The following is a 12,041-nucleotide window of genomic DNA, read 5'->3' as shown; positions in this document are numbered from 1 at the left end:
CTAGATTATCGACGAACTCAAAAAAAATTGTGTTAGAAGAAAAAAATATTCACTCAACCCATTCAAATTAAATTATATCCTAAATAGTAAATACAAATTTCAACTAAAGCTTAAACATGCTTACGTATATATCTTGTGCAGTTCAAATAGATTTATGGTCACAACTAGAGACAGAATCAAGCCGGGCACGAGTCGACGATTGTCTGTACAAAAACAAATAGCTATTATATTTAGGTTGTATTTTATATATTTTTTATATATAAGATTGCTATTTTATCCATTTAAATATATTTTTAAATATATAAATATAGTTTTGTTCTTCTATTTTAAAATCCAAATTCTATTCCTATCACCGGAAAGAGAGATAAGAAAGAGAAAGAGTGTGTTTTTCTTACGAAGCCCAATCATTATAAGGATACTTGTATTGGGCCCTGCACGGTTAAGAAAATTATTGAACTTAATTTGTGGAGCCCAATTATAAAAGTTTTTTTTTTTTTTAATATTCCACTTGTGAATTATGGAATACATGCAAAGTTGTATGCAAGTAAAGTCACTAGAAATAAAATATGTTTTGATCAAAATCATGAATTTATCGTCACATGATCTTTAAATTTATTTAATCGGTACGCACTTTAAGAAATTATATCTCTCATTACATATCTGAAAAATAATTCAACTTAACTAGTTTAATCACTTGCTATTAATCTATTTTTTCCAAACACGCGAGGATTTATTTTACTTAACTAGTTTAATCACTTGCTATTAATCTATTTTATCCAAACACGCGAGGAAGGAGCTAGATTTTACAAATAGGCAAACAAAATTACATTTTTGTATAAAATATGTTTAAATAGACAAAATCATATTTTTTGTGTATAAAAAGTATGGAAAATAAAAAATAACTATATAAAATAACAATAAAAAAATTGCCGGATTGATCGCCAAAGATTGGTTGCCATTTATCATTTTTATTGAATTGAAATACATGAATTTAAAGATCGATGCTACTATCTCTGTCCACTAAGTATACAATAATTACTTGATTTGATATTTACAAATATTTTTTTATTTTTTTGGACATGACCTAATTTTCATTTTTTAATTATAATCACTCATTTTGACATTTTTATGGCCTGGTACTTAATTTAACCACTAATTTATATTTAACACACGTTTGCTAACTATTTTTTCAAAATTCGTATCCATCAAAATCGCATACTTCCATTCATGTATAGTGTTAAACAGAGTGGCAAAACTGTAATTTCACTTAAAAGTCAAAATGCGAAATCAGGCAAACAGCCAAAGCCCCTGTTTGGCACTGTGGTGACAAGGAGAATAAACTAACCGAAATATAAGAAAAAAATATATATTCACAAAAATAAAATGAAAAAGAAAACACCAAAGAAGCTTCTCCCTTCTTAAATTAATGATAATTTTTCTCTCTCTATCTCAATCTCTAGTCCCCAACAATTCTTGTGACACCTAATTTGCTTTCTCAACTCCCAAAGCCAACCCTCAATTTTATTTAACAAATTTGCTTGCATAAGTTCCAATAATAAAATAATTGGAAGTAGCATAAAAGAAAAGGCTAAATCTTTCCATAACCAAGATAAAATCTTTTATTCCAACCTAGAATCCAAACACCCCTATCTATAGACATAGTAAGACTAAACAATATAGAGTTGTATGATTTTAGGGGAAAGAGCTTTGGTCTGAACAGTTTTTGTCCTTTTTTGCATGTTAGTGATTGTTGAATAGTAGCTTAGACCAAGTTTTTTTTTCTTTTCTTTTGTTGTGTGTGTGTGTGCCAGTGGTCACCACCCTTTTATTTCCTAGTCCATCTAAATACTCCACACTCATTTTTATTTTTTTTCCCTTTGCATTTTGTGTAATAAAGCATGTATTCAGCTTAATATAGCTCAAAACTTTCAAATTTTTGGTTGCAATGGATCTCAGCAGCACCAAGTATTTAGAGCCTGCAGCCCTCTTTTCATCTCAAGTGGTAAGCAAATGCATTTTTCATGCTTGTCAGGTGTTTCTTGAAAATGTGGGATTTTTAAATTTCTGATTTTTAATGTTTGTGAATGAAGGGAGGAGCAGCAATGGAGGGGGGGAATAATGGGTTGTGCAAAGGGGGTGTAAAGAACCCATTTTTGGATTCCTTTTCTGACCCTCTTTGCAAGCTGAATCTCAAGGAGACCTCAGAGTTTGTCAAGTCATTTCCTGTGGGGAATGGGGGAGAGGGCAGGGGCATTTCTGAGATTTCAGTCACAAGGAGGAATTTGGAGGCACCCCCCACTCCTGGGAGGCCTGTTTTCAGCTTTAGCAATGCAAATTTTGCAAGAAAAAGTTTTCCTTCAAAATGGGATGATGCTGAGAAATGGATTCTTGGTGGGAGTTCTTGCAATGACTCCCCTGCTAGTAATCATGGCTTGTTTAAGTCAATGTACTCCAGGCAATGCAGTGGGTACAAGCCCCACCTTGGTGAAATCTATGCTGAGAAATCAAGAATCACTGAGGAGAAAGTCTCAAAGGTGATTTCAACTTTTCAAGGGCTTGATCATCATCACCATCATAGCAGAGGTGGAGATGTAAATGGGGTTGCACTTTCAGCTACAGAAGATGTACATTTGAAAGGTCAGAAACCTTTTTTTTCCTCCTTTTCTTTTTTACCCTCTAAAAAGCCTTGTGATAGTTACATGGCCCATATGTTTTGGAGTTTTGCTTGAAAAAAGGGGTTTCTTGAAAATGGAATGTATTGTGTTGATGTTTGATAATGAAGTCTGGTTTTCATTAAAAGGGGAATGCAGCTTTATTGGTTTGAAGATATTTGATTTGATATTACAGTGTTTCAAGATTTCATCTTTTTTTACACAAATGAATTGCATCCAATAGTCCCAAGTTTGGATGCTCAAGCAAAAAAGGGGGTTCTTGAAAATGAAATGTGTTGTGCTGATAATGAAGTTTGGTTATCTTGAAAAGGGGAATCAAGCTGTATTAATTGAAGATTTTTTATTTGATATTTCACTGTTTCAAGATTTCATCTTTTTTACACAAAACACATAGCTCATACCTTTAGCCAATGCAGATAAATTCCCAAATGAATTGAATCCAATAATCCCAATGCAAGAAGGATTTCTATTTGGAAACACTTTCAAGAAATCAATGAGTGAAGCTACAGAAATGGCACAAGAAGTGAAGCACAGAGACATTGGCACAGAGATGACTCCTCTTGGCAGCTCCACCACCTCGAGGTGCCCGACTCCGTTCAAGAGTACGTCCCCGGCCCGCCACACCACGCCCGCCAACCGGTCTGGCCCGTTGGCCCCGGCCAGCGCAGACACCATGGACATAACTCAATTGCAGGAGTGCCATTTGGCAAAGCTGCATCTTGGCACACAGTTTGATTCTGTCACGTCAAATTGGAGCTCGAGGGAAGAGGAAGAGGAGGACGTGTCGAAGAGCTTGAGGCACTTCGAGATGAGCAGCGAGTGCAGGAAGAGTGTCTCGGAGTCGAGGAGTGCTGGTTGGCAGGAAGAGGAGAAGACCAAGAGCTGCCTAAGGTGAAATGAGGGATTTTTCTTGTTTTATCAAAAAAGATTGGAGTTTTAGTGGCATTGATATCAGCTGGGATTTTTCAGGTATCAAAGAGAAGAAGCAAAGATTCAAGCTTGGGTGAATCTACAAAGTGCAAAAGCAGAAGCTGAATCAAGAAAGCTAGAGGTATATAGCAAACTACTTCATGTCTTGTAGAAATAAAGGCATTCATGCAATTATATTATATTTTTTCACTCTATATTAGTTTCAATTTTGTTACATAAGCTTTCATGTAGGCATCATTGGAGCTTAAGAAAATAAGATATGAACATAGGAGAAGAGAATTGGCCTAGATTCAAGTGTTCTATACACAAGAGCATCGCCCGTGATTGTGCTCGTGCTTAGGGCCGATTTGCATTCTATTGAGGCGGTCGTCTTAGGTCCTTGAACGTGCCTTGCATCAACCCAAAAACTAGGATTAGACCTTAAGTTTATGCTGTCCAAATGGCCATTATCCAAGTCAAATGACCCTCTAATTCTTTGGTAGAGAAGGTGTTGTTTATGCTCCCTAGAGGGCCAGATTACAGGATCATCATCGTCGTGTAAGGATATTTTGAGAAAGATGGGTGAAAATGGTCATTTAACCATGTTCTCACCCTTCACTCCCCTTTATTTTATATCAATATTTCAGGCTGGATTGGCCATATAATGCAGACTTTGGAGGCATATTTTTGTCTTCATTAACATCGAGCCCCCCACCAGACATTAGGACAACGACACCCTTTAGTCCCGTGCTGCGCCTAATTTGTTTATCACTATAAAATAATATGGCAATGCTTCAGAAGAAGTAGGAAAAGAGCAAGAAATAGTCAGCATTTCTTTATTATCATAATATTTCTTGCAAGGCCATTAGCATTGGAAACTTGAAACTCATGTGCATTCACTACAAAATTCTATGCAGTTGCCCCTCTCTCTCACACATTAGGATGTGAAACTTCACACACACACACACACACAGAGGCAATATTCTGCAAGAATTTTATAATGAAGGTATTTCTTGTCTTTTGCAATGTTATCTAATGGGGTTCCAATTCTTGATTGCGTTGCTCGTGGTTTTGCTTGATCCGTACTTCACTAGCTCGTCGTGTAGTCCTTGTGGATGAGGCTGGAGTCGTTGTACGCGATTCGAGACCTTGTAACAAGCAAAAAATAATACAGCATAGGGATCATCCATTCACATTTTCTCATTTGACTGCATTTATGCCTTTGCCTTCCAAGAACACATATTTATAAGCCTACATTATCAAGAAGGCATTCGGTTCTTGATCTCGATCCATATCTTTTTTTTTTTGGAGGAAAGATCTCGATCCATATCTACAAAGTCATTCTCGACTTTGTACAAGATTCAATGCTTGCTTATGTGACTGCATTGGTTTTTTGCATCAGGTGAAGGTACAGAAAATGAGGGCGAATCTCGAGGAGAAGCTGATGAAGAGGATGGCCGACGTTCACAGGAAGGCCGAGGAGTGGAGGGCGGAGGCGCAGTTTCAGCACTCGGAGCAAGTTCGGAGAGTCGGGCAGCAGGCACAGAAGGTGATGAACAGAAGGAAGAGCAACAACAGCAGCTCCCGTTTCTCAGGGCACAAGTCTTGTGGCTGCTTCCCTTGTAATAACCATCTATAGATGTAAAAAAAAAATGAGAAAAATAGGAATATTTTAACTTAGAGAATCTTGTAGTTTAATGCAAAACCTAGGATGATATATGAATGTTCTAGAGAAGAAGGTTTCACTTTGTGGATGAGGCATGATCATTTTTTGCATGAACTAACTTGATGGGGAAGGGCAATAGAGTCTTTGTCACGAATTCGTCCATTTTCTGATGTGGGGACATAGCATAAATATGCTCGCTTAATATAAATATATTTGCATATCATAAGTATGACCATAGGAAAAAATAAAACTAATGTCATATCGTATAGTTGGATGAAAATGAAATCATTTCAGATATAAAATTTCGCCGAAAAATGGGGACAGTGTGCATAATGAGTTTTTTTTTTAATAATTATGTAATTTTAGTATAGATTTTAAAATTGATGTGCAAAATGAGAATTTGTTTAAAATTCAGTAATGGATATGCAATTAATCCTTAATTCCTTATAAAATGACCAAATGTTGGGACTATTAAATATTACTAATATTATTATTATTTAATGAATAATCTTTAAGAAAAGGATATAAATGAGTCGAGTCCAACGAGCACATTGATGGTGTTTGACTAAATCTGGATTTTTTAAAAATGGAATTCAAATTAATGTAATCAAGTCAAAAGTCAAACACAGATAAAAATTACATTGACTATATTAATTTGTTATAATTATTATTTCCACTGATCAAACAAATGTAGAATAATTTTCCTCTGCCAGAGAGAATGACTGATCACATTTAATTCCAGGTGATGATGGGGTCTTATATCTGTTATTTCTATATTTTATATATAGAGATACTATTCAAATTTTGGTCCACTGACAAAAAATCAATGTTAAAGCTGTACCTTGCATATTTATTGTTCTAATTTCTTCTTCTTTTATACTCCATAATGCATTAAAAAAAGAGTCGAAATTTAAAGTGCCCTTTCTCTTATCAATAATTTGAAAAATGCCCTCTCTTACTATACCAAGCACTACATGCCCTAAATAAGTGAAGAACCGAAAATGCCCTTTGAATGTGATGGATGTGCATTGTTTTCCGCAAAAGTTCTTACACATCTATGACAAAAGTTGTTAAAGTGTAAGAAAAACATCAATTCATCAATTTAAACATTGAAATCGGTCAAATATGTGTTGGAACATGTGAAATACTGACAGAGAAGTTAATATTTATTTATTTTTGAATTAAAATCGAAGGTTTTACAAGTAAATCGTAGGCTAATTAATCAATGGAAAATAAATACTAAAAATTAACACAATCGATATTAGCACTCAAAACACACATTGGAAAAAAAAAACAAGCGTCCGACCGGGAAAAACAAGTGTCCGACCGGACACAAGGTTTCACCGGGCGGACACATATATGTTCCGGTCGGATAGATGTTTTTTTGGTTCCTATGTGTGTTTTGAGTGCTAATATGGATTGTGTTAATTTTTTGTATTTATATTCCATCGATTAATTAGCCTTCAATTAAGGGACATAATTTTTTTTTTTTTAAATTGATGATAAACGACAAATATGATGTGAAATAGCTTTGTCAGTAAAGTATTCATGTCAAACACTCTAATTTCATTGAAATTCACGTGAATTGAAGGAATCTTTGTTTATATATGAGTGAATTCTCTCATTCTCTCATCCTCTCATCCGAACACTCAAAGTGAAAAAACACTCAAACTCATTAGAAATTCTAATATTTTCCAAGTGGTGAAGCTATTATTTGTGAATTCTCTCATCCGAACGTTTAAAGGTATGTCATTTTACGTTTGAAATGTAATTTAAGTTGGTTATTGTTTATTTTCAATGTTTTGTTTGATCCTATATGCTTATGTGAATTATTAGCATATTATAGCATACTATGATTTAAAGCCACGTTTGAAGGAAATACATGTGAATTAGAGCAAATTCTATCATGTTTTAAAGTATTAATTAGTAATTATTAGTTGCATTTTAGTTCTATACATATATATTGCTACATAACTCATGTTATTATGCTCGAAAATGATGTATCCGCCCGGACAAGTGTCCTTGAAAATGTGTCCGGCCGTGTGTAATTATATATCATGTAATACACGGCCGGACACATTTCCTCGGCTACTTCCCCGGGCGGATAGATGTTTTTCGAGTGTATTAACATGTTATATGTTGTATTTTAACATTGTATTCCATTTACATCATATATTTATTTATTTATTATTTTTTCTGTAGATGAATGAATATGGGAGATACTTTGTGGTTAATTATGGAGGTGCCTTCAATGGTTATGAGTACATCGGCGGCTCTTCTAAGAATTTGCATATTTTCGGAGACACAATGGCCAGTACGGTGTACATGATAAATTACCTGATGATGGAGAATTCATTGAGCACTAATTACAGCTTGTATTATTTGACGAAGAGATTAAATGGCAGGGTATACAGTAAAAATATTCTTGCCGATGACAATGATTTGCTTCAGTTGCTGGTAAAAGGGTAGCTATTGAAGTCCAAAAAAGTCGTCGATACACTGCACAAAGGTTGAGTGGCATGAAGTATAAGGTGCAAACTGCTGACAGAAGCTTCAAGGTGGATCTAGAGAAGAAAAAATGCGAATGTCGAGTATTTCAGCTAGACCAACTGCCCTGTTCTCATTCAATCGCTGCAATAAGGTACGATCATGAAATGATTACTGTCGGGTTCATTGAAATGTAAATATGTTCTAATGTTCGTTATATTGATTACTATCGGAGTTTGTTTGTTTTTATAGTGAAGCCGGTGATACGATCGCGGAGTATGTAGACTCGTACTACACGAATGACTTTCTTATCGATACTTACTCTCGCGAAGTTAATAATCTCCCGCCGAGACGCCAGTGGTTGGTTCCCGAGCACATCGCTGAGCAGGTTGTATTACCTCTGATTGTAAAAGGTCAAGCGGGGCGCCCAAAAGAAGGTAGACATCGAGGTGGTGGTGAAGGCACCAGCACACAAGCCGATGAGTCTTCTAGTATCAGGCGTCGTAAACCAAAGAAGTGCAGCATCTGCCATGAAGAAGGACACAGCAAGAGAACGTGCGCTGGCAGGGCGACTGAGCCCAGGGAGTAGTGGGATGTATTTGTGTGCTGTAACAGTTAATGATATTGATTGAATTATCTTATTATTCGATAAGCTGGAATGATTTACAGGAAATAATGCTCGTTGAATAACCAAATAGAAGCACACATTAATGTAACAATATACAAAACTATGCAAAACCAAGTCTAGTGATACGATGTGTCCTAGTTTCACACAACGAAAATATAGATCTAGCAATCTTGGCCCTGTATGCCGCCACGTTGTGGTTACCCCACTCAATGGATGGAGAGCCAGATATCAGTCGTTCTGCATACATGCAGACGAAAGGCCCGCAGCTGACAGAGTCCTGCTGGTGAAACTGAACCTCCGCTGGAGCAAACACCGCCGTCATAAGTGGGTACTTCTCCTTTGCCACTGTCGAATCAATGGATGTGTCGTCTAGCCACCTCGCCAACTGAAGGACAATTGGCAACAATCTCAGTAAAGGCAGTAGTTCACCAACTCGACCATCCTGCTGTCGAGGTGATAGCTTGTGGAATACTGGGTCATAGACCTCGCAAACCAATTCTCCTAACCGGATCCGACATAGGACAAAATGGTGGCCAATTATGACTGGCATGAGAACCTATGACAAACCACAATGAATTGATAAGAAACAACATATAAAACACAAATGACTAATGACAAATAATTGTTTAACTGATTACCTGTGTGGCATCCATCCATCCTATATGACCAGGAGGAAGTTCTTGGCCCTTAACGGCTTTTCCACGTATTTGGCAGAGCCAGTCTATCCGGGGCTGCCAACCATCAGCTATTGCTCCATGCGTCAATATATGATACTCCTCTGGAGTAAACTCACTGGCTGCCCACTTCTCCAATAGAGCGTCCCACTCGCCCTGGAGGTATATCTACAGATCAATAGAAGTAATTAATAATTTATATTCGCACCAATGAAAACATACAAATAATGAAAGTTTACTTACAAACCAATCCGTGTCTAATATGATTGTGTTATTCATATCTACGTCATCCAGTAAATCTGCTGAAGCTCGAAGTCTATTTCTCAAGCTTAAGAAATACAAGTCAATATCCTGCAACAAAGTTAAAATCAATAAGTTAGTAGAAAGTAATTTAACAATGTTAAAATCAATAGATTATTTACCCCAGTTGTGAATTCCTGGCTGACATTATCCACCCGCGCGAAGTCGTCGTACTCCCGCAAACCACCACTTGCCTTGACATAAATCTCACGACCCCTACCCTCTCGACACCTAGCCATCCACTTCTCATAATGGTCACTGCAGACTTGTGTCACTGGACGTGGCATTTGGCTATTAACCCAAGGCGATCGCTGATAGTTAGACGGACGCCTCACCCTCTGACTGCGACGCGGGGGCTCTGCTGGCGGCTGCTCTGCCGGCGGCTGCTCTGCCTGTGGCTCAGGCTCTAGGTGCTGCAGCAGCAGTACCTGTGGCTGCTCTGCCTGTGGCTCAGGCTCCTCCGTCTGAGCCTGTCCTGCCGAACTGGACTGTCCCCACTCATGTGGTGCAATAGAAGTGAGCGGTTCAGCAAAGAATATCGGGGTCTCTGTTCTATACTGCGGCTTCAGGAATGGGGAAGACCAATGAGGGTAGACCTGGGTCGACCAGTCAAAAGTCTGCTCCGCCGGTGTGTAGTCGCCCTGAACAGACTGATTCATGGCCCGCCACTGCTCGTCGTAATCCTGGGTCTCTGGATGGCGTGGTTCCTCACCGCGGGGGTCGTCGTCGCAGGAACGTGAAACGCTTGGCCCTGAAGCGTCGGGCCCTGAAGCACTGGGTGGAGGAGACCGTCGCTGTGGAGGAGACCGTGGCTGTGGAGGATCAGGGGACCGTCGCTGGTCATCATCATCAGGGGAGTCGGGCACTCGGAAATGTTTGCTCTTCTTGCACCTATCCTTTTTACCCTTGCTCTTCAGTTTCTCCACGAATTTGCCGAAGGCCTTCTTAATCTCCTGACGGATCGTCTTCTTCACCCACTTACGATCCACCTCACCCTCGCTGGGACTGGACACAGTCCGAGATCCGCTCGACGATGAAGAAGTATGCGGCGCTGGGCGCTTGCCCGGATCTACTGAATGACGAGCCGGCTCGTGGGGTCGAGCATCCCTCACAGGGCGCGAGCCCGGATCTACTGAATGACGAGCCGGCTCGTGCTGTCGAGCATCCCTCACAGGGCCCCGGACACTGTGACTGCGAGTCGTACGAGGCTGTCTAGGTACATCCTCCTCGTCCCCGCGCTCCTCCACAACACGGGCTCCGGTGCCCTGTGGAAATTGGACACCCCGAGCTAATGGGTTGTCGGGGGGCCTGAAGCTCACCGAGAGTTCGCCCGGTGTCAGCGCTGATATGAAGTAGTGACTCGACAGATCGTCAGCATCGGGGTCCAGGGGCATGACACCACCCTAGAAAGCAACAAAGATAATATATTAGAACATAAGTAAAACCAGTAACGGTGTGGAGGATAATCTTAAATAACTGATTACCTGTCCCTCGAATAGATCGCGCAGACCGTGAAGCTTCGGCTTACCCCTGAAAGTCCATCTCAAACACCGAGGGTGCGCTGTCGGATCACCGCTAGATGCGGCGACCATGTGTCCGAAGCCCGGGACGCGCTCCAATGCCCAGACATATAAAGCCCACGAAGGACCGTAGAAGTGATACTTCTCGCCCTTTCCTGTCTCTCTCGTATAATGGCATAACATCTTATACGAATACGCGTGTCACGACCGGTCCTAATTAAGGATATTTAAGCCGGGAAACCGTGACTAATGGAGGGATATTAGAAGCGGGGTAGAAAGGGGATAATTAAACAAAGAAGAATCACATTTTATAATTTAACAAAAGGAATATTTATAATATAACAGAAGTTTAGTCGTATAGACTCAAATAACTAATAAGTTCAGATATCTCTGACTTAGCCAAATAAACATAAAACTTCTGAGTACGCAGCGGAATATGATTCTGATTACATGTATGAAGACATGTAACCCTAGAGTTCATTAATACATAATAAGACAAAAGAATCCCGCTCGTCACTTCATCACCATCGGCAGCTGCTCAACCTGCACATTTAGAAATATATGCAGGGCTTGAGTACAAAAGTACTCAGTGGGCACGTATGCCTAAGTATAAAATACATGCTTCAAAACTGTAAATTGTCATGCCATAATAAACAGTACAGCAAGGGAGTTTTTCGCTAAAAGGCCCAAGCTTACTAAATTCATTTGTGATTCTTAAAGTTCGACTGCAGTCTAAGTTCTCTTGTAATCTATCATATCTGGAACTTTGTGCCGGAGAGGTGGCCACCTCTCACGGTCACTTGACCGGCCAACCCGCTAGATGACTCACGGTCACTGGTGTACACTAGCCCTGGCAGGATAGCTATCAACTGCTCAAGACCCGAATTCGATTACATGATAAAAGTCACATCAGATAGATATCATACTGAAATTTAAATATTTTATGGCAAGACAATATTTGAAATAACTTCAATTAATTTAGTCATGAAATAACTTGCTTGAACGTAACATTTAAACTCATTTGATATATATGAAAGTAATGCCCACCTGATATAAACTTTCTGTGGTACAGTAGTTCCTTGACTGATTATTAATCTCGTGCTTGACCTTTATTACGAGAATATAAATAAGATACTGCTCAAGTAAAATCCTCAAATAATGAGAATACAGAATTAACTATGCATG

The 12,041-nt window shown here is 38.9% G+C and overlaps 3 protein-coding genes across 3 annotated transcripts; 2 read left to right on the top strand and 1 right to left on the bottom strand.

The window, feature by feature from the left end:
* Positions 1 to 1,451: 1,451 nt before the first annotated feature.
* Positions 1,452 to 5,409, top strand: LOC130990375 (uncharacterized). Its single transcript, XM_057914600.1, has 5 exons — positions 1,452 to 2,002; positions 2,091 to 2,637; positions 3,089 to 3,563; positions 3,642 to 3,723; positions 4,984 to 5,409. Exons 1-5 carry the CDS (start codon positions 1,946 to 1,948, stop codon positions 5,218 to 5,220), a joined length of 1,398 nt encoding a protein of 465 aa, XP_057770583.1. The 5' UTR covers positions 1,452 to 1,945; the 3' UTR covers positions 5,221 to 5,409.
* Positions 5,410 to 7,707: 2,298 nt separating this feature from the next.
* LOC130990366 (uncharacterized) lies at positions 7,708 to 8,386 on the top strand. Its single transcript, XM_057914590.1, has 2 exons — positions 7,708 to 7,888; positions 7,987 to 8,386. Exons 1-2 carry the CDS (start codon positions 7,767 to 7,769, stop codon positions 8,321 to 8,323), a joined length of 459 nt encoding a protein of 152 aa, XP_057770573.1. The 5' UTR covers positions 7,708 to 7,766; the 3' UTR covers positions 8,324 to 8,386.
* On the bottom strand, positions 8,354 to 11,044 carry LOC130990359 (uncharacterized). Its single transcript, XM_057914581.1, has 5 exons — positions 10,821 to 11,044; positions 9,459 to 10,739; positions 9,280 to 9,387; positions 9,001 to 9,204; positions 8,354 to 8,918 (listed from the first exon to the last, which is right to left on the bottom strand). Exons 1-5 carry the CDS (start codon positions 11,037 to 11,039, stop codon positions 8,463 to 8,465), a joined length of 2,268 nt encoding a protein of 755 aa, XP_057770564.1. The 5' UTR covers positions 11,040 to 11,044; the 3' UTR covers positions 8,354 to 8,462.
* Positions 11,045 to 12,041: the final 997 nt, after the last annotated feature.

This window comes from Salvia miltiorrhiza, chromosome 1, assembly GCF_028751815.1.
Source record: "Salvia miltiorrhiza cultivar Shanhuang (shh) chromosome 1, IMPLAD_Smil_shh, whole genome shotgun sequence".
Lineage (NCBI taxonomy): Eukaryota > Viridiplantae > Streptophyta > Magnoliopsida > Lamiales > Lamiaceae > Salvia > Salvia miltiorrhiza.
Note: the sequence above shows the minus strand (reverse complement) of the source record. Positions and strands in the feature narration are given on the sequence as shown.

Coding starts and splice junctions, on each gene's coding strand:
- LOC130990375 (XM_057914600.1), top strand. CDS start 1,946: ATGGATCTCAGCAGCACCAAGTATTTAGAGCCTGCAGCCCTCTTTTCA. Junction 2,003..2,090: donor CCCTCTTTTCATCTCAAGTG/GTAAGCAAATGC, acceptor TTGTGAATGAAG/GGAGGAGCAGCAATGGAGGG. Junction 2,638..3,088: donor AGAAGATGTACATTTGAAAG/GTCAGAAACCTT, acceptor TAGCCAATGCAG/ATAAATTCCCAAATGAATTG.
- LOC130990366 (XM_057914590.1), top strand. CDS start 7,767: ATGAAGTATAAGGTGCAAACTGCTGACAGAAGCTTCAAGGTGGATCTA. Junction 7,889..7,986: donor CATTCAATCGCTGCAATAAG/GTACGATCATGA, acceptor TTGTTTTTATAG/TGAAGCCGGTGATACGATCG.
- LOC130990359 (XM_057914581.1), bottom strand. CDS start 11,039: ATGTTATGCCATTATACGAGAGAGACAGGAAAGGGCGAGAAGTATCAC. Junction 10,740..10,820: donor GCGATCTATTCGAGGGACAG/GTAATCAGTTAT, acceptor GTTGCTTTCTAG/GGTGGTGTCATGCCCCTGGA. Junction 9,388..9,458: donor GCCAGGAATTCACAACTGGG/GTAAATAATCTA, acceptor ACTTTGTTGCAG/GATATTGACTTGTATTTCTT.